This window comes from Pelodiscus sinensis, chromosome 24 (assembly GCF_052426305.1).
Source record: "Pelodiscus sinensis isolate ZL-2025 chromosome 24, ASM5242630v1, whole genome shotgun sequence".
NCBI lineage: Eukaryota > Metazoa > Chordata > Testudines > Trionychidae > Pelodiscus > Pelodiscus sinensis.
Genome location: NC_143075.1, coordinates 13,812,385 through 13,840,053, shown reverse-complemented (window position 1 = coordinate 13,840,053; position 27,669 = coordinate 13,812,385). Strand labels below are relative to the sequence as shown.

At 41.6% G+C, this 27,669-nt stretch overlaps 1 protein-coding gene across 21 annotated transcripts in view; it reads right to left on the bottom strand.

The window, feature by feature from the left end:
• The window catches only part of KIF1B (kinesin family member 1B), a 167,234-nt gene that overhangs the window by 89,455 nt on the left and 50,110 nt on the right, over positions 1–27,669 (bottom strand). For 6 of the 21 annotated variants that reach the window (XM_075906752.2, XM_075906758.2, XM_075906759.2 and 3 more), the window contains exons 3-15: positions 25,347–25,423; positions 23,475–23,654; positions 17,440–17,505; positions 15,592–15,770; positions 13,897–14,008; positions 12,714–12,791; positions 11,493–11,558; positions 10,640–10,657; positions 6,006–6,081; positions 5,632–5,710; positions 4,923–5,065; positions 3,390–3,431; positions 323–534 (exon numbers count right to left, since the gene is read on the bottom strand). In XM_075906752.2, coding sequence (XP_075762867.2) covers positions 323–534; positions 3,390–3,431; positions 4,923–5,065; positions 5,632–5,710; positions 6,006–6,081; positions 10,640–10,657; positions 11,493–11,558; positions 12,714–12,791; positions 13,897–14,008; positions 15,592–15,770; positions 17,440–17,505; positions 23,475–23,654; positions 25,347–25,423 — 1,328 coding nt within the window. The remainder of the gene's footprint in view (positions 1–322; positions 535–3,389; positions 3,432–4,922; positions 5,066–5,631; positions 5,711–6,005; positions 6,082–10,639; positions 10,658–11,492; positions 11,559–12,713; positions 12,792–13,896; positions 14,009–15,591; positions 15,771–17,439; positions 17,506–23,474; positions 23,655–25,346; positions 25,424–27,669) is intronic. The other 15 variants (XM_075906754.2, XM_075906766.2, XM_075906763.2 and 12 more) reach the window with 5 other exon arrangements.

The following is a 27,669-nucleotide window of genomic DNA, read 5'->3' as shown; positions in this document are numbered from 1 at the left end:
GGCCTCTTGAAACTCTCCTTGGCTACTCTGCTGCTCAATCCTCTGTTAACACACAAGATTATCAGTAAGTGTGCACTAAGATTAGCCACAATGAAATCAACTCAGCAATAAAAATACTAAAGACAAAAATCAATCCCAGATTTTCATGAATGAAAAACTTATACATGAACCCATTCCTCAACTTGTCCAACACGGCCACGCTTTCTGATGTACTGACACAGAAATACAAACACAAGTCATGTTTTCCTATGAAAATATCTCCCCATTACTCAGCTTTCCAAGCAGCCAAAATACATCCTGCTCAGTCTGCAATGGTACATACCTTCAAACGTTCAATGGCTTCCTCTCCTCCAGGTGTAGACATGATCCTCTCCTGTATACTGGACACAGATGCTAAGCCCACCTGACTACTGAGAGAGCAGGAAGATGGAGATGCACTGAGGGACCCCATGGAGGCTGTGGAAAAATTGCCAGGGCGTTGATTCTCGGAGGCTAGCAAGTATCTATGTTTATTGTTCTGAAAATCTTTCAGATCTGGGAGACAGACAAGGGAAGGCACAAAGGAGAGGCAGGGAGCAGAAAAAAGGGGAAAAGGAAGACATGAAGGAAATACTAGTGTAAGAGGAAAGCATTTAAGCCACTACACAGACAAGATTAAAAGTTTTAGATGGCAGTTCTGAAACAAATCCTTTAAAACAGATATCCCTGAGATATAAGGTCAATTCAGTCTCTAAAACTTGTAAATAAGGACTCCAGAATAAACTTAATATGTTACCCGTGAACTCCTGACAAAACAAAGTTAAACACTGAACAATACACTGTAAACCAGAAGAATCCTCATGATCTAAACAACAGCTGTGGACTGCTCTATTCCTATGATCTCCTCAGTCTTCTCACACTAGTGGGCATTGTCACACTGATGAGCAATGTGGAGCTGAGGGCCATGAACAGAGATGGCCATTTATCAGCAAAGGCGCTATTGGAGCAAAAAGCCTAAACCTAATAATTTCAAATCCAACTCATATGAAAGGAATCTAAAAGGAAAACAGTAAAAAAAAAAAAAATTAAAAAAAATGATTTACTGAATCTTAATTTCTAAAAGTAATACAGGTTAACCCTCTCTAGCCCAGAATCCTTGGGACTTGACAAGTACCAAACCAGAGAATTTGGCAAAGCACAGGAGTGTCAATATTGTCTAGCAGCATTACCAACATTTCCACTGCTTACTGGGCTCATAGAAAACATTTAGCGGTAAATTAAAGCTAAATAACAGCACAGAAGACTGAGCGCCAAGACTGGTACTTGTAAAGAAACTTTAAACGGACCCCGGGAAACATCATCACACCCATTCAGCGTGCATCCTGCTAACTCAAATCATGTCAGGCCACGGATGTTGTCGGACCAAATAGCCCTGGACTAGAGTGGTTCACAACCTGGACTCCTGAGATGCTACACAGAGTGCCAGCGTAATCTCAGCCTGTAACTCATGCTCCCTAAGGGTACAAAGCTGCAACCCTATACACAGACCTAGTCAGGGTGAACAAGAGCATGGCTCATATTTATACCACCACATCTCACTCATCTTAATATGTTGTGGAGAAAAGGATCCACAATATATAATAGGCTAAGTTTCTGGTAGAAGGCCTGTGCAAATGGTTTCAACAGGTGGCACTTTTAAGTCTCTCAAATCAGCTCTCTCAGTCTAGATAAAGGGTTTTCAAACTTTGGTTGACAGGACACAGCTTCCAGCTCCTATTGGCTTGGAAGGGTGTACTGTGGCCACTGGGAGCGGGCATGCCAGCAGACGCTCAGGTAAATGCATCTTGGGGCCAGCTAGTGGTTTGCCCTTACAAGTGAGATCCTGAGTTTGAAAACCCCTGATCTAGATACTGGTAGCCCAGGATGCCTGAAGATGACATTTACGAAACTGGAAAATACAGAAGAAAATACAGATAAATTCAGGTATTCCCACCATGAAAAAGTTATCCAGAGACCATCTCTGATCTGATTCTAAGCCAAATGAATCTCACAACAACCATCTCTCTCATCAAAAAATGCTAACATGCAGATGCTGACAGTTAAGTAGCTCAGGATTCACCGAGTCCCCGCTCACCTTCTCTCCTCTTACTCAGGACAATCCTACCAACAGAAACAATAAGCTTTCTGTCCTATTTCACACCACAATTAGCCTTGTACAGTTAGTACAGTTTGAAAACCACCATCTGCTGATATAGGAAGTAGAAAAATACAGAAGAGAAAGAGCCACCAGGTGGAGGGAAGCAGGTAGAACAGAGCAGGAAGGATAGGGTCTTGAAAGGCCAATGGGCACATGCACTCAAGGGATAAAGAAGGTAGCATTTGCAATCAGATTAGCTGTTGCAGAGTCCATACAGAACCTATCCTTCAACACATGCACGTTTCTCTGGGTGATACTGCAGCTACACACGGAGATGACGAAGTTAGGCAACAAGCTTTAAGCAGCACCAAAAAAGGAAGGCCAGACTGAGTCTTTACACCACCAGTATTGGAGTTCAGGAAATTTCAGACAGATCTCTTCCAGTATTGTTTTGGGGTGAAGAGAGCTTTTGAAAAAGGGCATAGACAAGGTCTAAAATGAGAAACAGTCTCCTTAAGATTTGCCCCCTTCAAAACAAATCTAGATAATCCATCCCTGTACAGAAGATATTTCTCTGAAGGTGGATTATAGAGGTATATTCCCTTTCACAGAAACAGCTGTCTTACTGACAGTCTCTTAGCCTATTACCTAATCCTTATCAGTTTCCTCACATTAAGATTCCTTCCTTCAGAGGAAAACAAATCTCTTTTTTAGACAGCAAGTATATTGATAGCTAAGACAAATAAGAGCTCAAAGAGACTGCAATCAGCACAAAGCACCCAACACCACACATGTGCAGAGGCTATCAAAGAAACATTCCCTTGGAGGAAATAGTTATGGTTTTGTTTTACTTTAGTTTAAATTATCAATTCTCAAATGTAAAATTATAACATATTTTGAGTCAGAAAATAAGTCATGAGACTAGATGTCTAGGGGGATGGAAACCTGTTTAATGTATGAACTTGAAAAAAATTCTGAAAAGACAGATTTTGGACGTTCAAATCCGCACTATTTGTAAAAATAGACTGAAGTATTACCATCCTCAGTCTCCTCAAAACAAGGAAGCAACCAATGTACTGAAGAGTAGTCTCAACTTTGTGCTTTTACCCAAGGATAGCTAAAAATAGGAAAATTCATTTTCATTAAACATGAGACTTAAAGTAACCACTCTGTCTGGGATTTCCCCGTGAGGAATGCTGGCATGCAAAGCTCAATTAAAAGCTGGCCCAACAGAAGCAGATTAGCAAGAGCTATAGAACCACACAATACACACATTTGCCTCCACTTCCAGAGTAATCATCTCCCATTGGACCAACTGAAGGGAAGCAAGAGGGAAATACAAGAAGGGTCAAAGTTTAGGATAAACAGTGACACAGGAAGGGAAGAGAATACTTGGCATTTGAAAGAACAAAAAGTTTTCCGTTTCACATCAAATACTTTTTGTTCAAATCCAGCTAAAAGTTCTGGTTTTGAAACTTAACGACTACATCAAACGTGAACATATTTTAATTTGAGCTGAGTTTTCTTCTTAATCCATTCTCTCAAACAAATAACGATAGAAGATACAAACAAGTTACACACTTCACATGGCTTGTGATTCAACCAGAATATTCCCTTCACAGGAAAATAAGCATCAAAAGGTCAGTAACACAACATTCACTTTTTAAATACATTTCAATACAGATGATTCTACTGTAAACGAAAAGAAAACTAGTTTGACACAAAATTAACACTGATCTTAAAAGCATCTCATGCAAAAGGAATTAAGTCACAGCCCCAAACTCTGAAAGAATTTAGCACGGAAGATTTTAGCTGGTTTTCTGTATTGAAGGTGAAGGTCAGAAAAATAGGACAAATCCAAGACAGCATATTCATAGCTTCTCTTGTATTAGCATCTTGAGAGGTAGTACTAGCAAGGCCTGGACAGTAAGAGCGTATAATATACAAGCTCCCACTACATAGTTCTTCCAACATTGCTTAAATTTTGTGCTTGAAAAAACCATTATCGCAGCTGCAGGCAGTTAAGCAGCAAATTGTGAGATGGTTGTATCATTTGGGCAATTATCTTACAGAGATTAACCATTATTGTACTTGGGACAAAACAATATTTGAATTGTGGTAACATGACATGAGCTATTCTTAAAAAGAAATAGGGCTGCTGACCTGCTCCTGACACAGCTACCATCCTTTTAACAGAGGATGGGCCAAGACTTTTCAGAGACCACCCAAAGCTGCTCCTTTATCAGGAAGGGTCATCACCATTGATCAGTGCAAAAGGGATTTCACAATCCCATCTCTTCAGCATCCTCAAGCTTTTCTTTGCAAGCAACCAAAAGAGTTTGAATCCAATGCAGTAGTAACGTAAGAATGGGAGAAGGCATGTTATAGACAACCACTCACCAGAGCAATGTGAAAATTTTGAAATACTGAAATGTAATGGCTACACCTTCCCACAAAAACCAAGTGTATTGGCAATTAGTTGATTTCCTGTTGCAGAGCACAGCCCCATGATGGAAGGGACAACGTTCCCTCTAAAATGTGGGGCAAGACAGCTTCACAGGTGATTCATCAGCCCCACCCAGTCAGAGGTTCCAGGCTGATTAATTATCTGTGAAACTGTGCTGCTCCACAGGTTAGAGGGAACACTGAAGACTACTTAACCCAGCTAATCTTAAGAAGTGGGTTTTGCCCATAAAAACTCAGGATACTATGTAAATTTGTATTAGTGTCTAAGGTGCCACAGGGCTACTCGTTTTTGAAGTTAAAAACTAACATGGCTACCCCTCAAACTGCTTAATCAACTTACTGTCAATAATATCTCCTAGCCCTTGGGCACGCAGTAGATCCTTGAGCCTTGTCACCTCTTCCTTAAGCTCACGCACCAATTTGGCATTGGGATCCTCGTTGATAACAGCATTGCATTTAATCTGCTTTGCACGATCTGCATACCTGGAAGCAGCAAAATACATACTAGTATGATTTTATGAAAGAGACATACAGCAATTCTCTATTTTTTTTATCTAACACCCTGCCATTATTTCAGACTAACAAGGTAGTCAATCAAGCAGTTCTACCTCTGAAGTGCTATAAAGAGTAGGGGCCACACTAAAAAGGTATTAAGCTCCAGCTACTCAGATTCCATTGAAGTTTTAAGTACTCAGCACCTTTGAAAAGTTAGGCTTAGGTGTTACCAAGGAAGCCATTTTAAACTGGGTTCTCTTCATGCATAAGATTATTTCCCTTTTGCACCAGTGGACAGAAATTTTCATCCTCATCTCAAAGCACTGATCAGTTTCAAGTTAACTTACCTGATTAAGTGTAAACACTTACATCCTCTCCTCATGTTCACACACCATGGGACTGGTGTTCACTTTATAATGATAATTTTTCAGTCCATAACATTCCCCATGAATTGTCTCAGTTTTGCCTAATGCTTATCTCATGATACGAAGGATGAGCAGTTGAATACCTCAATTGAAAGCCAAACATTTCCACTCCAAATTAGAGGATAGTACCTTAAAGTGCTCAAAGTTTCATCGTAGTTGATATCTGCTGGACTCAGGGCCGCAACCATGGCAGTTCTGGAGTTTCCACCTATAATGCGTAAGTAAGGTTTTTAAAAAGTTAAACTGCACCTTGTAATAAGTATATTATTGTATGTCTATTTTCCAGCTGAAACAATATCCATATTACAGAGTATTCAACAAAATAATAATGTTTATGCCCAGGGAAAATAAAAGTGCTATAACAATAGAAGGAGGACTTAAACATAAATACTTCTATATTTAATACCCATTTCATACACTAGTTTGAGACAGAAAATTGCTATGAAACATGAAAATTGAGGGAAGAATTCCCCTGAATATTAGTACAGTTAGTGTAGTCATACCTAGATTCTCCCGAAGTAACCAAGTTAGCACAGAATCTCTGTATGGAATAAAGTCGGTCTTCTTCTTCTTCTTGCTCTATAAAAAAAGACAATACTCATTATTGAACAGTGATCTCTAGAAAATGAAAAATAAGAGTTTAAACAAAAGGTAAAAGGCTTCCCCCTCTGACTCTTAAGAAATTGTAACTGAACAGGTCTCTTTTCTTAGATGCTTTAATCTTTGAAGCAGATGGAGAAACACATAGGGTGCGTCTAGACTGGCAAGATTTTGCGCAAAAGCAATTGCTTTTACGCAAAAACTTGCCAGCTGTCTACACTAGCCGCTTGAATTTGCGCAAGAGCACTGACTTTGTAATGTACAAAATCAGTGCTTCTTGTGCAAATACTTTCACGCTCCTGCTCGGGAAAAAGCCCTCTTTACGCAAGAATACTTGCGCAAGAGGGCCAGTGTAGACAGAGAAGAATTGTTTTGCGCAAAAAAGCCCCGATGGCTAAAATGGCGATCGGGGCTTTTTTGTGCAAAATCGTCTCTAGACTGGCCATGGATGCTTTTGCGCAAAAGCACTTTTTGCACAGAAGCATCCTTGCCAATCTAGACGCTCTTTTGCGGAAATACTTTTAACGGAAAAACTTTTCAGTTAAAAGTATTTCCGCAAAATCACGCCAGTCTAGGCGTAGCCACACAGTTTACTGCAGAAACTTGAATGCAATCAGAACAAGGTTGGAAGAAATAGAAGAACTTAATCTCTGTTGTGGCAAGTGCTCATAGGCTGCAAGTTTCTCATTAGACAAAGAATCTAGGGTGATCATGTCAATGTCCGCAACAGTTAAAGGGGCCAGCTCTGCACACAAGAGAATCGGAGCACACATCAAAAAATTATTAAGATGCTGAACAACAGGGTTAGTAAAGTCATATACCAGATTCCATACTCAGTATTAAAGAAGAAAAGTTATGCAACAGACCAGTGGTCACCAACCAGTAGATCGGGATCTACTGGTAGATCTTGGAGCCTCTGACAGGTGACTGACTGGTTTGGACAAGAGGCTATCAACTGAGGGCAATTCAGCTGCCCCTCCCCCCACTGCTGCGCACTTCCTGCCCCTTGCCTTGGAGATGCCTCCCTGCACTCCCAGGAGCCTCCTGCTTGCTGTTCAAGTGAAAGAGGGGTGCTGAAGTGCGGGTGCCCCCTTCTCCCACTCTGTGTCCTATCTCCACAAAGCATGGCGGGGAAGGGCACAAAAGGACATGGGATGGAGTTTGCTGGTTGTTTTGGGAGTAGTGGAGGGCCAGGGCAGGGGTGAGCCTGCCTTAGCCCCACTGCACCGCCACCCAGGAGCCACCTGAGGTAAGCAGTGCCCAGCTGGAGCCCACATCCTGAAAACCTACCCCAGTCATGAATCTACTCCTGCATCCCAGGCCACTGCCCTAAGCCCTGAACATCCCTGAATCCAAACACCCTCCCAGAGCCTGCACCTAGAACTCCCTCTGGCACTAACTGCCTGCCCCAAGCTCAGCTCAGAGCCTTTCGACACTCCAAATCACTTAATCCAAGACCACAGCCTGCACCCAAACGTGCTGCCCCTGCCTGGTGAAAGTGAGGGAGGATATTTGGGTTTGAGGTAGATCTTAGATTGCACTTAAATTCAAAAAGCGCTCTCATGCTTACAAAGGTTAGAGACCACTGCAATAGACTATGAAGGTGATGATGAACTTCAGGTTGAGAAAGAAATGTTTTTGGGGGAATGTGATTAGAAGAGAGCAAATCAAAAGGAAGAAATTAAAGAGGTGTAAACTTGAATAATATGGAAGACAGCATATGCTACACAGAATGACTAGACATCCTGATATTATCAACACCATCCAGGCATTAGGGGCTTAGCTTTACTTAATTATACTTCCATCCCTAGCCCCTCAAAAAAAGCCACCAATGTCCCAATATTTCACACTTACTATCTGGTCATCCTAATCCTCGAGCCAAACTGGAAAATTAAACACTACTAACAGCAACACCATACGCTGAATCAAAACACACACTGTAAATATAATCCCTCTATTTACTTATTTTTTATTTTCTGTCCAACTACTTTACCCTCTGATTTTTATTTCCCTCTCACAGAAACTGCAACACACACACACACACACACACACACACACACACAAATGTACTTTGGCTGCATTATTATCTTTCCCCCACTGGAGGTAGATGATCACTATTTGTGGCCCGTCATAGGTAGTGTTTTTATGTGCTACTTTAAAATTATATTTGTAGTACAATCAGAAACAAACCAGAAAGCAGAAAATAAACATTTATATAAACATGTAAATGGATAGGTGAAGGAACACAACAAGATAAACAGCCCTGTTTCCACCATACGTTAGTGACTTTCAGATCACTAAGAAAACTCCAAGCAACCTTACTCAAAAATTGACGTTTCCTTGGATGTTGAATGTCATTCCAATTAACACTCCAGGAGATGGGATAAATATTTTATTTGTTGGCTTTTTAAACTCTCCTTACAAACAGCGGGAGTGCAAAGGATACTGAGCCCACATGACTTGATCAGAATACTCCTTCAAGAAAGGGTTATTCTGCATGTGGAAATAAACCATTACAGTGGTTAAATTCTCTAAAATTAGTATCAAGTAAAGATGTTAAATTGCGGTTATCTGCCTAATCGTGTACTCAACACAATTTGTATCAACGTCACGATTAGTCAATAAAGACAGCTCTGCAGAGCAAGAGTGGGGGTAGCTTCCTATATCTCATAGGACGAAGGGACCTTGAGAGGTCATCGAGTCCAGTCCCCTGCCCTCATGGCAAGACCAAGTACCATCCCTGACAGATTTGCCCCAGATCACTAAATGGCCCCCTCAAAGACTGAACTCAAAATCATGGGTTTAGCAGGCCAATGCTCAAACCACTGAGCTATCCCTCCCAGAGCCAGCTCAAGCAGGCCGCCATGAACAGGGGCTGCTGGACAGCAGCAGCCCTTGCCTGCAGCAAGCCTCAACCTGCTGATAGAGGTGGAGGCCAGTTCTCTCCAGCACCATCTCCTGTCCTCTTCTCCTTGCTGCCTCTCATACGGAGGCAGCTGGAAGTAAGGGGGAGCGAGTAGTCAAATGCTCCACTCGACTACCCAATAAACTTATGCTTATGAGATAGTTGAGTCGTCAACTACTTGCTAGCAGCCCTCGCATCAATATTTTTAAATTGAAAAAAAATAGGGGAAAAAAGGAAAAGCTCTCAAGCTGAAATTCACTTTCCCTATCACATTCTGTTTGCCGAGAAAAGCAATTTGGAAAAGACAGCACTGGAGGGAGAGAGGTAGAAGGACATTTAAGCTACTCAGGAAAACAAAGATTATTAGAAAATGTGAGGATAAGAGATGTCAGCTCAGGACAGTACGATTGAGTCAATGAAATCAGATGCATGAACACAAAGGTTGTTTAGTTTTATTGTTTTATAAAACTAGCCTTGGACCTAGCTGCATATTGGAGGGTTTTGGACCACCCAAACAAAAGACAAGCTCAGTGCCGACAGCTCCCCAAGCCTCCCCACATTCTGCCAATCACTGTCTTTATAAATGGTTATAAAGATTCCTTTGTGGGAAAGGAACAGGCATTTTCCATCCCCACCTTTCTTAGTAACACAACTTGATTTTGAAATATAGAGGTCAGCCATGAAAGAGCTTTGCAGAATAAGGGTGCATCTGATATGTTCAAGACAGCAAAAGGAGGGAGATTAACAGACTTAAACTTTTGCCAATAATTGAAATTAAGTGTAATTCTACAGGACACTATTAATGCAATAAGTGATTTTGCAACAGTAGTTTTGACCAGATGTTATGGGAACATCATCTTACTAACATTCTAAATGTGATTACTGCACAAAAGCAAGTACTGGCCTTATAAAAATTCTTTTCAACTACTTGCTGCAGGTAAGTAGTTGAAAAGAATTTTCAACTTACTCATTTTACTTGTCCGCCAAAAGGTAAGAACCGCACATCAAGGCTAGTACATTTTCATGGCAATTTTATAAGGTTAGCATAAACGGAACCCTGCAAGGCATCCTTTTGTGTGAGGGTAAAAGATCATATTTTTAGTAAGCAAATGTATTAATAGTCATACTGATTCTAAGTAGTCCTAAGAAAGTCACCTACAAATCAGGAGCAGGGATGTTTATTCTTAATAGTTCATTAAAGTTATAGTTAATCTTTATTTTAAAAAGATTCATTACACCTGCATTTTTCTCTTTTATTCCCAACCCTAACAAGAACTTTATTTTGAGTCAGTACAGTCCTCATTACTTCATGGTTATGGCCAGGGCTCGCCAAGTGGCAGCAAGTCCCGCTCACCAGCTGCGCAGTTCTGCGCTCTGTGCCTGCGCAGATCACTCTGCGCTGGCTCTTCTGGGGTGTAATCTACTCGCCAAGGGGCAAGTAGATTACATTATTTGTCAAGCTCTGGTTATGGAAACAAGCCTCTTCATGAAGTAAAGTTCAGTCTACTCCACAAATCAATTTGTCATGAAACGCTTGACAGATTCCTGCTCTTGGCTTCCCAGGTGAAGTGCATCTAGGTCTATATCAATCAACTAGGATTTAACATTCAAGGTTACTCAGCTCCATCATACCTTACTGGTGCAGTTATCCTAAAGTTGAAAGCATTAAAGGAAGAGGAAGAAAGAATACAAGATGAACGTCTGAACAAGACAGAATGGACCATTTAAATTACTACACTGGAGGATATGCAGCACTGAATATTGCTTTTCTGAATAAGAAAATGAATGAGAATTGAGTCTCCCAAAAAAAATTTAAAGTAAATTAATCCAGTCAGACTGTCCCAAAGGTTAAATCTTCTGTAACTTAAGTGCACAGCAGCAGTAGCTTTTCCAATGTGTTGTTCCACTGCAACTGCAATGGCACAATTAAAACGAAAGAATTCTTATGCTACTTTATGATTACTTGTTTAGATTATATAATATTCTCCTTCATTTAGATATCAAGATAAAATTCCAGATTTATAGTAGAATAACCCAAACACCAAATGACCGCATACGACTCAATCATTTAAATCAAAGAAACCCCCAACAAGATGTAAAGCTTTTCTTTTAATCAAAATTGTCTGCTTTTAAAAAAAATAAAAGCACAAAATTCAGCAAGTATACACGTACTATTTGTTTTTCTTCTTACCATTACGCGCAAAGCCAATAGATGTTTATATTTCAAAAACTTATTCATAGCTAAAGCAACCGATGCTCTGTCTTGCAGCAAGCAAGTACTGTACCAGAAACCCATGAGATTCATACACGTGAATAATCTTGCACACATCGAACAAAAAATAGGCTCAGTTAGGCCAATTACTGATGTGAGCAAAGTAGATGTAAGGGCTTTGCTGGACTATATGGTCTCTTGACTTTTACCAAGCTCTAAAAGGTTTGTAAAGATGACAACTTCCTCTCTGGATAGATGCAATACTTTACTTACCACCTCTGCCAAGGCTGAAATTACTTTGCCCAGAGTTGTGAGAGACTTGTTGATATTCGCTCCTTCCTGGAAAGATAACAAATTTAATGTAGTAATTCAGACTACTCAAACAGGAACTCTAGTCCAGACTAAAAACACCTCGGCTATGTCTAGACTGCAAGCCTCTTTCGAAAGAGCCTCTTTCGAAAGCATCTTTCGAAAGAGAGCGTCTAAACTGCACGGAGAAATTTCGAAAAAGCGGCTTGCTTTTTCGAAAGAAAGCATCCAGTGAGTCTGTATGCTCTCTTTTGAAGAAGCCCTATTTACATTGAAGAACGCCTTCTTTCGAAAGAGGAACTTTCGAAAGAAGGCGTTCTTCCTCGTAAATTGAGGTTTACCGCCATCGAAAGAAAAGCCGCGTTCTTTCGAATTAATTTCGAAAGAACGCGGCTTGAGTCTGGACGCAGGGGAAGTTTTTTCGAAAAAAGGCTACTTTTTTCGAAAAAAACCCTGAGTCTGGACACAGCCCTGGAGATGATGGCTGATATCATTGTCCAAGTACATGCCTTAGATTTACAATAAAGTTTGTTTTACTGTGACCACACTGCTATGATCTAGGTCTTAACATTCATTCTCAGACAGGTACCTCTACTAATTTTATAATCTAACGCTAGACAAAAAAGACTAGGTTACCAGTCTAAAAAAGCTACTTTATGAAGAAATAAACCTTACATCTACCCCATTAAAGATATCATACATACTAGTGACGGAAAGGCAGATATTTTGAAATATCAGAATTAAAACAGAACCCACAAGCCTTTTCATGAAGTGCATTATGTTTTAGTTTTGAGTATCCCAATATGAGAATTACATATAATCATGCAACTGAATACACTCAAATAATTCTCTTCAAACAGGGAGCCTCTATGACTCTAGACAGCAAAAGAGATCTCATTTTTGCACAATAGCTAATGTGTTAACAAAGGACTACCGTGATAGACCCATTATACCAGCCATACAACGAATAAAAATTCAACTGTTACTATTCCACAGCACCACTAATCACAATGGGGAGGAAATTCTGGATCTTTGATGGGACTTAATTTTTATATTCTTATTTTAATTATTTTCTTCCCTATTAATTACTTAATAAGCAGAAGAGCATACTGATATATCAGATTGATAATACACCATTTCCCCCTTCCTCCTGCATACAGCAGAGGCCCAAGGCAGTCCCACTACCTTTAATCGAGTCCCCTTGGCACCAGTTGAGTCTGCTCTCTCACTCCCAGCTAGATCCACAAGGCTAATCTTGCTGACCTAAAGAAGGAACACAGCAATAGTCAGAGCTAGTTCAGGTAGAATTAGAATGAGAGAAAAATCAATTCTGATGACACGATTCAGGAAGAAGTAGTCTATTATTCAAAATCACAATAGCTTGCTGCAGATTCTACAGTTCTACTGTTTTTATTGGCAATCAATTTCAGAAAAGTGCAGTTGTTTCTGCATCATAATAAATAAGTTATTTTTTTAAGTGCAGATAAACTCTGAAAAATAGCTAAAATAATATTGTTTCATAAGTATTTAAGACATTCCAGAGCAAACTGAGTCAAAAGAATTTAACTGCTAGTGCTGCAAATAACTTAGGATCCAGAATGAAAAAAGGCATGCTATGTTTTATCCATATATGGAAAATCAGTAATCAAGAGCTGGCTCAACAGCAGAGTAGAATGCAAGTTACGATCCCATAACCCTGAAGAGCCAAAACAACTCAAGATGGAAAACTTGGGTTTTTCAGCAAGGCAACAGATCTGACCCAAAAGACACAATGGGAGCAGGTATGTGAATATGGTTCAGTGTTTCCAGTCACATTTGCATGTACAATCTCTTCACTCTTCCACTATCCAGACCAACAGCAAAGACCACAAACATCTCCACTCATACAGAATGTACTTCCTTTTAATATGCAAATTCCACCTCCTTTGTGTTGCCTGAGTAGCAATGCATCCCTACTAAAGCAGGCATATGACAGAGAGGGTGCAGAATATAGTTAATGAGGCAGTAATTAGTTAGGCCCTGTCAAACAAACACTGAAGCTTCTGTGTACACACAAGAGAAAGTTTTACTTCCCAGCTCATTCCAGATCCATCTTTCTTCTTGCTGGATCTACTTTCCTGTCCCCCTCCCCACCCTTTGCTACTCCTGCTTTCCCCATCTCAGCCACTATTTCAAATACAGTTTAGGAACAGAGCCAAGAAAAAAAAAACAGAAGTTCTCTGACTTAGTTTATACAGCATATAAGCAAGTTCTCCCCCACTGAGAAGTACATCAAAAAGAGAGAATTTCTACTTCCACCTTAAGCCCCCAGTAAAATGAGGTAAATGAAAACAGAATTAAGACTGTCAGTTTTCCCCCACTCCTCTACCTTCTCAGTGCAAAGGTCAGTTTCTGTATCATGTCTCTTCTGAGTAAAGACAATCGTAAACACAGCATGAGAACGGCTACTGGTTTCATTCATGTTGGTAGCTGCCACAGTCCTAAAAAAATAAAAGTCAGGTTACTTGTTTAAAAAAAAAAGCAGCTCCTTTCCACAACTATAGTTATTTCAACAGTTTACACTGAATACTATTAGTCTACAACCACTTGTGCTTCCTTAATGCTATCCTCTACTTCTTCTGTACCTGCCTTCAGTTTCATTATCCTTCCTTTCTCCACATCCTGATGTATGGATTAACTAATCAGACTATGTATGGATGACAGGCCAACTTTATTGTTCCTCACTTTTTGCGTAGCTAGAAATAGATTTTAACTAGTTCATTATCACTATTTTTGTATACAGAGAAAGCTAGAATTAAAAGGCATGTTACCAGAACAAACTGCAACTACAGACAGTCCCCGACTTACGTCGGATCCGCACTTACGAACGGGGCTCTCTCGCCCCGGAGGTCGAGGTGGCGGATTGCTACCTGCGAGCTCCGGGCGAGAAAGCCCCGCTCGTAAGCTGCTCCGGTGCCCCTGGTCTGCTTGAGACCGTACCCAGCAGACCAGGGGCACCGGGAGGGTTCCCGCGCTTCTGAGGCTTTGCCAGAGCAAAGCCTCAGAAGCGTGGGAACCCGCCGCGGCTGCGGCTTCAGTCCCGGTGCCTGTGGTCTGCTGGGGACTGTCCCCAGCAGACCACAGGCACCGGGACTGAAGCTGCAGCAGCGGGGTCCCGCGCCTCAGACTTTGCTAGAGCAAAGCCTCAGAGGCGCGGCACTCCGCTACCGCTGCGGCTCTGCTCCCGTATCCCTGGTCTGCTGCCGGGGGGGGGGGGGGGGGGGGCAGCTAGTGTGCCCCCCCCCCCCCCCCCCAGCAGACCAGGCTTTTGTTTTGGACCCTGGGGCAGAGCAGCTGGGGTGCTGCCGATTGCTGCCGATTGGTCAGTTTCAGCAGTGGCTGAATCAGGACGCCTGGGGCAGAGCAGCTGGGGTGCTGCTGGGTTGGTTCAGTAGCGCCCGAGGAGCGGTGCTACTGGAGCAACCCAGCAGCACCCCAGCTGCTCTGCCCCAGGCGTCCCCAAGTCAGCTGCTGCTGAAACTGACCAGCGCTGACTACAGGAAGCCCGAGGCAGAGTTGCTCTGCCCCAGGCTTCCTGGAATCAGCTGCTGATCAGTTTCAGCAGCAGCTGACTTGGGGAAGCTTGGGGTTCTTAAGTTGAATCTGTATGTAAGTCAGAACTGGCGGTCAGTTTCAGCAGCGGCTGAATCTGGACGCCAGTTCCGACTAACATACAGATTCAACTTAAGAACAAACCTACAGTCCCTCTCTTGTACTTAACCCGGGGACTGCCTGTACTAGAATATTTTACAAGCTTCTGCAATAATAAATATTAATAAAGTGATTTATGAAACCATTTCACAATACAAATGAGTGTTAGCTTCTAAATGGCATTAATTGCCCAAAGGTATATTTTCACACCATGTTTGATTTCTTTAGTAATTTTCAATGTGCGTTCTATTCCACATATGACAAGGACTACACAGGATTTCATAAATGACACTGTATGCCATCATACCAGATATGGAGCAAGAACACGACTCTCCTACCCCACAACTGAATGAGACTCCACATCATAACAAACCTGGCTTTGTTCCCAGCATCCATGAGGTCTGCAATGTCAGTATAGGAGGTGACAGCTAACTTGGAAAGGTCCTCCACGTAGGGTCCAAGCAGGGGGTGCTCTCGCACCCGCAAATTCCCCTTGTTCTTCGGGTTCAGTAAGTCTCTGACTCTCTCACAATAAATCTCCATGTAACTGACCTGTGAATAGATTTACATGGATAATTTACAGGTCTTGAAGCACTCACTTTCTGTTGAGACACGTTCACAGCAGCATTTTAGAACACCACTCTTAAGAAGCTGTATCGCTTAACTGAAATCCCATGATGAATAAAGAGTTTGTATCCCTGAGATATGGCAGAATACTTGGGCTTTATGTTAAATCGTATGTATTACCTGGAGGGGAGGGAGAGCAAATTACTTTCAGAGGACCTCACTTCTGGACCCAGAACACAAAGGTTAAATTAATATTTCTTTTAATTGAAGAGCCACTTTTGGTGTTCTCATATTTAGAGAGAAGCACACACTATAGGTCAGATGAAAACCCAGCTAACCATACTAATTATAGTTATATGTCAGACCTACAAACTAACTCCAGCATAATTACAAAGCTAAGATTCTTTTAAAATGCATAATTTTTAATTGTCTTGTTTCTCAGGGCATCAAGCTTATCCCACTGTAACAGATACTTAGTGACTTCAACACCCAAGGTATTAGATGAAACAGTAAATTATTCACTTTCATTTGGTGGGAAGAACTCAAATGGAACAAGCAGTTTTAGAAATACAAAAAGGAATCACAAATATCTAACCAGGTCTAAAATCCAGAGACAAAGGAACTTAAATATCAAATGGGTCACTGTTGCCCAAGTAAACAACATTTACATAATTTCTTTATTCCAGTTCTACACCCCCACCCAGTTTGTCCCATGTCAATCCTCAGAAAGCCTGCCACTGCTATGAAGATCATTTTTTCTGGATTCCTTGCACATCCAGGACTCATCATCCATTCTTACATCAAATAGTGGAAACAGTTTGAAAGTATGTTGCACTCTCCTTTCACTGGTATTAATCCTGCTGTCCCAGTAGCATTACCATTCTGATTAAGCTCAGATTCTGAAGTGACTAAATGCTTGAAAACCTATTAAACTGACCAAGTTTCATGACTTGTCTGGAAAGTGAGCAATTATATCTAAACACACTAAGCAGAACTGCCGAAGTGCTATTTTTAACAGTTCACATTTTAATCCTTTGTCAATTACGAACATAGATATCTTCCTGCACATTCACTTGGCTAGTAGCCAGGAAACTCCCTTTGTTCTAGGACTTAGCTCAGACAACTATTTCAGTGTGTTGGGGCTTAGTTTATAACATTCTCTTCCTATCATTTTTTTTCCAGTCTGTATCAATTGTGTCCACATTATGGAAGAGAATGGCACCCCTAGTAGCAGGCTAAAAGAAGATTCCTGAGTAAGACTACATCAAATATTCTAATAAATATAGGCTTAGTTCAGAACTCAAGCAATTAAAGGCAATTAACAGAGAACACACTGAATAGGTTTCCAACCAATAGTGATCAAATGTTTGCATGTTTATTCTACGGCTTTTCACATCCAGAATCACAAAAAGTTGGAATAGGGCTAGCTTTTATAATTTACTTGCCACTCACCATCCAAAGAGATTAGAGAAGGTGCATTGATATTCAGAATGTACCTTAGAAATGGTTTGCTCATACATTTGTGCCAAGTAAGAAAGGAAAGAGTCAGGTGCTCATGAACATATATAGCAGAAAATATCAATGATACAGTAGCTTCTTCAGATCAACTTCATGTCCACTAACAGGAGCATGCCTTAGTGTACTATGTACTCACCTCCACAGAATAGGATATCTCCTCATTACTGTTGTCATTGATTTTCTCAAACAGTTCTTCACATAGCTAGAAAGAATTTAAACCTGAGTCAGACAGCAGTCATGAGTAAACAACGACAAATAATTATTGTGACAATCTACTCCCCTCCTACTCTTCCCATCTCCAAAAGCCACTTCAATGACAAACAACCACTGCATAGTATCCTGGTAAAAATATAGTGAATCCCCCCTCCCCCAATCACTAATATTCAATCCTTTTATTTTTTCCTCTTATCAACTATGCCCTTGTTTCACCAATATCTGTCTGCAATATAAACATATAATTACTTAATATAAAGACCAGAAAAAGACAAGGTGGGTGAGCTAATATCTTCTAATAATCGACTGAACCAGCTTCTGTTGGAGAGTGAACTTTAAGTTTACCTTTCCCAGGCCTAAAGAAAAGCTCTGTGCAAGCTAAATTCAAGATGGATTGGACATATCAGGAGTGGGCAATAATTTCTGGTGGGGGGGCCACTCCAAGATTTTTGGTAAGTGATCAAAGGCTGCACATTTCTGAGAAGGGAGTGCAGGGTCTAGGTTGTAGCTTGGGAGCAGAAGGGCACACAGGGTAAGTAACTGGGGTGCAGGAGACAGTGTGGAGTCTGAAAGGGTATTTGGGTGGAGGAGGGGGTTGACCTGGGTCAGGGGATTAGGGTGTAGGGTGTTTGGGTACAGGAGAGGATTCTGGCCTGGGGGAGGGGTAGAGGAGGGAGCACAGGGTCTGGGAGGGAGTTGGGACCTGGGCAGGGGGTGCAGAGGGTTTGGATTGTCATTGGGGGAGGGAGTTGGGGTGCGGGAGGCAGGTGCTGGCTGGGAGGCATTTATCTAAGTGTCTCTTGGCCAGCAGGCTGCAGCACCCCCAAGGCAGGGGTGCTGCAGCCTGCTGGTCAAGAGACACTTAGATAAATGCCTCCCAGCCAGCACCTGCCTCCCACACCCCAACTCCCTCCCCCAATGACAATCCAAACCCTCTGCACCCCCTGCCCAGGTCCCTGCCCGCTTGAAAGTACAGGCTGCTTCCTCCGCATGGCTCAAGAGGGTGGGGGGATGTGGGGGAGAAAAGGCTTGCACTGCCCCAAGTCTCTCAGATCAATCTCTGAGCTCCAACTGGCTGGCTGTTTCCAGCCAATAGGAGCTGACAGGTTGACTGAAGTCAGTTTTTACTGGCCAGTTGTTTCTGCCCAACAGGAGCGGAGGATTGGGCTGGGGGCAGGGAGATAGCACGAAGCACACACACCCCTCCCTGAAGAGCAGGGTGTGGCATGGACTGGGTTCTAAATCGTGGCAGGTGCGAGCCTTACAGACCTGGCAAGGGGTTCCGTGGGTCAGATCCGACCACCAGGCCGTATTTTGCCCAGCCTTAAGATAACTGAGCATCTAACATGTTGCAAGAGACCTTTTGTCCTACAACTGTGGAGATGTTATCTGTTAGAGATTCTGACAGTCAACCTCAAATCTAGTGTATTAAGCCTGTGAATTTTGGCATTTAGCAAAGTAATGAATTTAAGTTCCCAGCATCATCTTTTGAAAGTATTGTGCAAGTTTCCTTTGAAGATGAGGTCAAAGTGTTTGTTTTGCAAAAAAACATTTTGGCAGGGGCTAATGCCGCTGAGTTGGTGTATCCTGGTCTATGAGGAGCTTGCTTCTTTGAGTTTGGCAAGGTTGGAGGGCTGTATGAGGGCCAAAAGAGAGGACTTATGAAAAAACAGGTGGGGTTTCTGCTGAGCAAGAGTTGTAATTGTTTCATGATGTTCATAACGGTTCCTTCATTTGGTGGTAGGACGACAACTAGAGTCATTTCCACTACCATCCCCACTGAGGCAAGGTCTCTCCTACAACTGCAGACATCTGAAACGCTTCAGCTTGAATGCTTCTTTCGCAACATGTGTTAACTCTAACTGTTCCACCTTGTACTTAATGGTGAGACAGAGTACCTTTCCCTGACCTAAAGAAAAATCTCTGCAACTCCTCTTTCATCAACAGAAGTTGGTCCATTTATATTACCTTACCCTACCTTGTCTCTAATAGCCTGGGTTACGCCACCATAACACAAAAGTGATAGTAACAACTGAAATTAGAAAAACATGTTATACATTCTAGAGAATGAGATGACTGAAAATATTAAATCTTCTCCCATTTGTTTATAACTAATAAATATATCTGGTTATTTTTAGGAGAATAATCCTGAGAGTCCATTGGTTTGACAAAACCCAGAAATCAGATTTGAGGCAATTAGTAGCAACTTGTTCATATGAAGGATGCTGAAGCTACCTGGACAGACTATGTATGAGATTGTGCTTGTTTGAGGTTTGTGTTTTACCTATGGTGGCAGTGTGTTGCCCTGCACTGGCCCTTTAAGGAGCGGAGACCTAGAGTCAGGAGGAAGCCCAGCTGAGGCAGCTAACAAGGGCCCAGCTGGAAGCCATATCGAGCAGCTCCTGGGAGAAGGAGGAGAGACCTGCCTGCCTGCAATGAGAGGGGCGTCAGCCTAGCAAACCCAGGCTACTCAGCCTGAGGCCCAGGGCTGCAAGCAGGCAGTCATGGAGGGCGGAGCTCGCATGGAGACAGCCCAAAAAGGCTGGACTGCAAAAAGGCAGCTGCCGTAGGCTGGGGGAGCCAGGGAAGCCCCGGGCCATAAGTCCACAAGGCAAGGTTGCAGGAGGCAACCAGGCAGGCAGACTGGGAGAAGAACCGGGGGTCCTAGGGAGGACCCTGGAGGAGGAGCGGAGGAAGAACAATGACTCCCCCCTCCCCGAAGGGGGCGCGGACCAAGACCAGGAGTGGTCACTCCTGGAGGGCAGTGCCCCGAAGACACCCAAATGGGGTGTTTCGGAGCAGCCAACTACTTCCCCAAAAGCCACCTTGAGGGAAGAAGCTATGCTGAAAGTGAGTTGAACCCGCTACACTTTTTAAAATTAAGACAACAAATGAAGCTATGTATAATGGACCAGAATGTGTTACAGCAAGAAATGCATACAAAGATTTTGAACTGCAGTGGGTGGAGGAAAGGCGGGTATAGAGAAGAACAGAAGTAGGACTCAGAGGCATCAGTGTAAGGATAAATCGACTTAGGCCTTTTACAGAGCTGTAACTTTATGGCTCAGCGGTGTGAAAAACGTCACCACCATGCCAAGTGCAGCAAGTTACAGAACTGTAAAGCACAAGTGTGGCATTAGCTACTCCCCTCATGGAGGTTGCTTACATAGAGCCTTGGAGACCTCTCTTCCAGCACTTCTGCCATGGTCACGCTTTCAGGTTAAAGCACTGTCACGTAGGTATGTTAGCTCTTGGGTAACTGAATAGTTGACTAACCGCATGAATTCTTAGCGATTAGTCAACTATACTATAGTCTACCAGGGGCAGGACCAGCTGATATAGAGGCAACAAAGGGCTTGGGAATGCAAGTTGTTGACTAGATTAACAGATCAGACTAGTCGACTGTTCGTTCACATCCCTAGTGCCATGGCTGCACTTTAAACTTAAGTGTAGACAGAACCTAAACAAGCTATTACAATCAAGACATGCAGCGGTGTGGACACAGCATCAGATTTTAGCAGCACAGAATCCAAACAGTAAGTCAGTGCATAGTTTTAAGATACCACTATTTTACACTTCTACATACATATCAGAGGTTGGCTGATGAGGGACCTAGTAAATATGAGAAAGTGGAAGACCACAATCTGCATTTGTGCATGGAGGATGATTTTTGCCCCTCCTGCATATTTTTTAGTGCAGGGAAGGCAGAGAAATCAGTAAGTATATCTCAGACAGAAATATGTTAGTTTCGTTTGATTTTGTTCCTCTGTGGGATAATCGCTCAAGATATAACTGGAGGGAGGGAGTTACATGGCCTTTGATTTGTATATTCTTCGGAAACTGAAAAGTAAATGTAGCATCCCCAAATTAACAACAGAAAAACAAATGAACAAAGTCTTTGAACCGATTTCAGGTGGTATGCTCAAAAAGGGTGTTACATTCACAGAAGGAAAACAAGGTGTTAGATGTAAATGTCAGCCACATGTTTGGGAAAACTTTAATCACAATAGTGTGGAGAAAGTAATTAATAGAAAATGTCATCTAACCTATGCGCCACTGCTGGAGGCAACAGAACAACTGCTATGCATTTGACTGCAGCGTTTTAAGCCATCCACAGAGAGCAATGGTTTCTGTGGTCTATTTCGTACCTGACTTTCCACTTTAACAGGAAAACTCCTTCCAAAACATGCACAACATATCACCAATGCCAGGACAACAAAGCTAGCCTGAATGTGGCAAAAGCACCATGCAGCCAACAACTACAGCAACTTGAACATTAGCTAGACCTAGTATAGCCTTAATGAAATATCAGCCATGAATTTCTCAAGGCATTCTTTCAGGATCTTTATATCTCAACATTCCTACCTACTTTATTTGTGTAACCTATATGAAAATATATATACACACACACTGCTGAAGTGCAGCATTTATTTTCCAGGGTGAAACAAAGACAAAACAGATTTTCCAGACTTTGCACTCATTACAAGTGTTTCATCAATGACACTATCTCTTGGATTCTTGCTGAATAAGCATTTCTGTACTGTAAACAATTGGAACGAAAGCCAAAATCTCAGTAGAATCAGACATTTACATTCCTCAATTATTTTTTGTTTTGGAAGAACAACAAGGGGCAGATGCTGCACCAAGTATTTTGTTCTTGGTTTACAAATCTGTAGAACTATTTTGTTTAGAATAATTTTTCTAATTTCTCCTATATTTGAGTCATTCATTCTTACCATTTTAATTGCTAGAGGTTAAAGGTGAAAAGTTATACATCTGCTAAACACAAAATATATGCCCTATTTATTCTACAAAAATGGCTAAGTTTAAACAGCTGAGAAATATTTGCAACCAAGTTATGCTGTACCATGCTGGTTTTCTTGCTAGTATAAACAGAAAACATGATTTCATAGTCATGTTAGACATCAGTGGTAATCTGTGTCAAAACTGACTGCACTAGATCCAAGGTCTATGCTTTCCCTCCTGAAAAGTAAGATTTGGTTCTTTGTGAACCACTACTACAAAAACAAGCAATAGTCCTGTGGCACCTGAGAGACTAACAAATAAATATACAGGCAGTCCCTGGGTTACATGGATCCGACTTACATCGATCCGACTTACATCGGATCCCTACTTACAAACGGGGTGAGGCAACCCCACACTAGCTGCTTCCCCCCAGCAGACCAGGGAGACACGAAGCTAGCGCCCCCCCCCCCCCCCCCCCCAGCAGACCAGGGAGACGCAGAGCGGCTTTTCTCAGCAGACACCTCAGTTTGAGAATAAAGGACTGTGGGAAGTGAGGTGTGGGAGAATAAAACTGAGCTCTGGAGAAATGTTTGGCTAGAGTTTCCTCTACAATATGTACCAGTTCCGACTTACATACAAATTCAACTTAAGAACAAACCTACAGTCCCTATCTTGTACGTAACCCGGGGACTGCCTTTATTTATTTATTTATTTATTTATTTATATAATCATGAGCTTTCGTGGGCCTCTCCAGCTCATCTGATGAAGCGGGTTTTGCCCATGGAAGCCATTTTTCTAAGTCTCTCAGGCTAGGTCTAGACTACAATTTGCATAGCTTTTCAATCACTTTTGCGGAAGAGGCTTTTCTGCCATTTGGCCCAGTCAAGACAGAGCCAAATGGCAGAAAAGCCCCCTCTTTTAGCAGAGCCCTTATGCCTTGTGAAACGAGGTATTCAGGGCTCCCTGAAAGAAGAGCACATTTGCTCTTCCACAAAAAAGCGAAACAGCAAATGCATTCCTTGGATGCAGCAGGGTTTTGCGGGATACCGCCGTAGTCTAGATGTAGCCTTAGGTGCCACAGGACTACTTGTTTTTAAAGTTACAAACTAACATGTCTAGCCCTCTGAGACATTATGACAAGGTAACAAATGACAGAGTATTAAACATTTAAATATGTTTTGTCAAGTAATTACCCAGCATTGGTCTTGTTACCTGTGGGATGATGCCTGCCTGGCTTTCCTCCTGTTTGCCCATCATGGTGTAGGATTTCCCAGCTCCAGTCTGCCCATAGGCAAATATACACACATTGTAGCCTTCAAAGGCATGCAAGAGCATCTCTTTCCCAATGTCATTGTACACACGGTTCTGAGACGCAAAGCAGGGATCTTCAGGCTGCAAAGATTAAAAGAAAATAAATATTGCTTTCTACTGCCAGAGGTCTAACTCCAGAAAAGTGTAGTTGTTGGGATGTAAGTGACTTGTTGAGTCAACTACTTGATTCCTTGCATTTCCCCCTCCTCCTTGAGGCAGCAAGGAAAGGGAAGCAGTAGGGATGTTAAATGTAGATCAATCAACTAATTCAACAGTCAATGGAATTTCCATCAACTGCTCAATTAGTCGATAAGGGCGCCTCCACCTTTGAAATGTACAAGCTTGTTTTCTCCCCCTCTTTGCCCCCCAAGCTCTCTTGTAGTAAAAGGGCTTGAGGGTACCCCATGGAAGAAGTCCAAGTGCTTTCTTTCAGGCTTCAAGAAAGAGGTTTTTTTGTTTCACTTAGCGGTGGCAGCTACCTCCCGAAGTCAGTGAATCTGTGACCTTAGGGAGCTTTTAGGCAGAAGCCTATAGAGGCAAGTTATTTTTAAGGTCTCTGGCAGGCCCCCAACTTCTGCCCTTGAAGTGCCCGAGTGTGGAATAGCCCTGACACCTTCTCTAGCTATAGAAGCCCTTTTTCACTTATTTGGGAATAGTATCCTTTATTATGTAACCTATTATACATTTCAAGTGAAACTAACTACAAATTTTATGCTTCATCGATTAGAAAATATTACACTGATGGTGTAAAACCACAATGCATACTTTTTGTAGGAGTATAATTTTAGTGATCACTCAATCTCTCCCATCTTACCAGTGAATGCTGACAATTTTTTTTTAAGAACCGTCATGATGTAAAAGGAGTTCTGATTGATTTTAATATTAGACTGAAACTTTTTTAATAGAAAGCGTTTCTTGAAGATGCATGTGACCTAAAATGACAGCAAAAGCTGTGGCTACAAAAGTCATGTTTTCATACATTAGGGTGTAGTCTGTATAGCGCACATAGCATTTTGCCTTCCTGATGACCTACATAGTTGCAAAGTTTCTCTGCAATTACTTTATTTAATAAGAGGTTTCATTAAAAAGTTCTGTGCATATTTAAAGTTTGAGCTTTGTTCAAGAAGACATTATGGTTGACGACCAATGAAGAAATGTCAAATTATCTTTCCATCAGCCAAACTAAATGCTGATGTCAGCAGATGATAAAAAGGATATCTTCTCCACCTTTTAAGAAAGCAGGAGAGAGGACCTAATGCAGAACTGCTATACAACAAGCGCTGAAAGTCAGCAAGACTTCAGATCTAGTTCTCTGGAGGAGCTGGGCACAATGTTTAGAGGACAAAAGTTTATTGTTTATCGTTATAGGAAATGTGGACCATCATCCTTGCTTTTCCTGGTAAGCCAGTTATTTCATTGTGCCAAAGATTTTTTTTTTTTTAAAGTCTTTAACTTTTCAGTTGTAATTTCTGTTTGAAAAAGGTACTTTTGTGGCTGAAGTTCCACTATGCAGCTGCTTGAACCAATACATTTTTCTATGCCTTTCCCTTCCTCTCTCTTTCAGGCACTCATACTATGTTCTCAGAACCTCAGACCTTACTCTTCACGTTCCCAGGATTGAAAAAGTCTAGAATATAGAGTCAGAGCTCTGAACTTGTATAATTCAATACAGACTTTGTAAAAGCAGATGGCTGAAGTGGGGTGTCAGGAGACAATCCAAGCCAGTCTAATCAGTAAACAGTATTTTTTACGATTGTATATTCAGAAACTTACCGAGGTGTGAGACCAGTATGAGTAGTCAAAGCTGAAGGACTTTGGTGCTTCCTTGGGATTCTTTGGGTTGATAATACCTACAAGAAACAATATTCAAACTCAGCTATGGCATTTAGGGACATAAAATGAAAATCAATGTAGATAATAGCAACAGCAAGAAACATTATGACAACTGACCCTTAGACCCAGACAATACATTTGTCTTTACTTTATACATTACACTGAGGGACATATGGTCACAAGGGGTGTTCATACCACAACCTCACAAAAACAATATTTCTGTAGGGGCACCTTGAAGTAAGCTATGGAATGGTTTATACAGTCATAAGGAAATGCACTTACTAAACAAATTTTCATAAGCAGTGTTTCAAGAGATGTAAATAAGTTATCCTGCTAGTTCAATCTTTGGTCTAGTGAAGATTTTTCAAGGGGGGAGGAGGAGAAGGGGAAGTATAAAAGAAAGAGCCAGAACTCACAAAAGCTTGAGGCCCTTCAATAAAGAAAAGCTTAAGAGACCTGGGTTTTCACAACAAGACTGAAGCTTATTTTGAAATTCATGTTACAGTTTAAGGATGAAAGCCCCTGGCCTATGGATTTTCTTTCAGAGTCTCAGGATTCTACATGGTATTGTGGGAGGCAATAAAAGGAACTGGAGGAAGATCTACAACCATTTCAAGGATTACATGGATGTGACATATTACAACATTCTTCTACAAATAAAATATGTGCAGAGCCCACACAGAGATTTTAATAGGACTGACATTAAACGAACTAAGTTAAACTATTTGTAAACCTTGTCTTCTGCATATGGCTATTCAATCCCACAAAAACCTGAATCAAATCCTGCTTTTATTCCCAAATATCAGCAGTAAGGCAATATTTCATCCTTTGGAACCAAGACTAATTTTTCTGGTTTGATTTGTGTGAGCTTTCTGTTACTAGACAAGAAACAAACATCATATATATAGTTTGCTACTGCCTTCTGAAGGAACTGTACAAGTTTAAAGCCTTAACTGTCTCAAAAACAGACCTATAGTCTCCTTACTACGGTCTCACTAAAGGTACTGAAAATATCTAAGGGTCAATCATTAGTTTATCTAATATTGGTACATCACTGCAAGACTCCATATTTTAAAAATGGACTTTCAAACGTGTTGCTTCAGTCAGTAATACACGTGTAGACTTGGAAGAATTAGATTTTTATTAGTAAATGCTTATTTCACTGTACACTGACTATATATTTCTGTAATAGAACTTAGAGAGAGATGAAACTTAAGGGCTTCGTCTAGACTGGCATGATTTTCCGCAAATGCTTTTAACGGAAAAGTTTTTCCGTTAAAAGCATTTGCTGAAAAGAGCGTCTAGATTGGCACGGATGCTATTCCGCAAAAGTACTTTTTGCAGAAAAACGTCCGTGCCGATCTAGATGTGGTTTTGCGCAAGAAAGCCCCAAACGCCATTTTCGCGATCACTGCTTTTTTGCACAAAACAATACCGCGTTGTCTAACTGGCCCTCTTGCACAAAAGCATTTGCTTATCAGATAGTCGATTAATCAACTAGTCGTTCACATACCTAATGGAATATGTTCACATTTGGTCTTATGTGACATAGCAGTATTATCCTATCACAACCCATCTCCCTTTGGGTTGCAGTTGGACAGTATCCGTAAGAAATTTCAAGTGCTTTCACCCCTGCTTACAGATGTCCAAAGAACTATGATGAAGTTATCTGAGCTGCTGCCTCCATAATTTTCTGCAATTATGAACATGTAAATCTAAAAAGTGCTTGAAATGCATCTGTGAAATTATAAAAACTAATAATCAAATTCTATCAAGCCCATATGTAGAATTCCTCTTCCCTCCATGCACACATCAAAACACTCATTAATTCCCTACATCTTTCCCAGTCCCCAAATGCATCAATTTCTCTGCTGTCCGCACCCGCCTCGCCCCCTGTGAAGATTGACCACTCCACAAAAATTCAATTGGTGTCTAGTAGTAGTTGTCAATTGGTGTCTAGCTGGGGGGAAAGCAGTCCACTATGGCATGAGTTCTGAGAGTCCTAAGTTGCAATGCCTTTGGTTCTGAAGCTGAGAAGAGCCTCTCAGTTTGTGGAACCAACTCTTCCCTGCTTAGGTCTGAGGGAAAGTAGAATAAGGTTCCAGTCTAAGATCAGGTTTAAACTAGAACTGGAAGGTTGGATTAAGGTATGCAACTCCAGTTACGTAAAACACATAGCTGGAGTTGACATACCTTAAGCTGAGCTTGGTGCAGTCTTCAGAGAGGGAGGCTGACAGGAGAAAATGCACCCATCTGCTTCCCT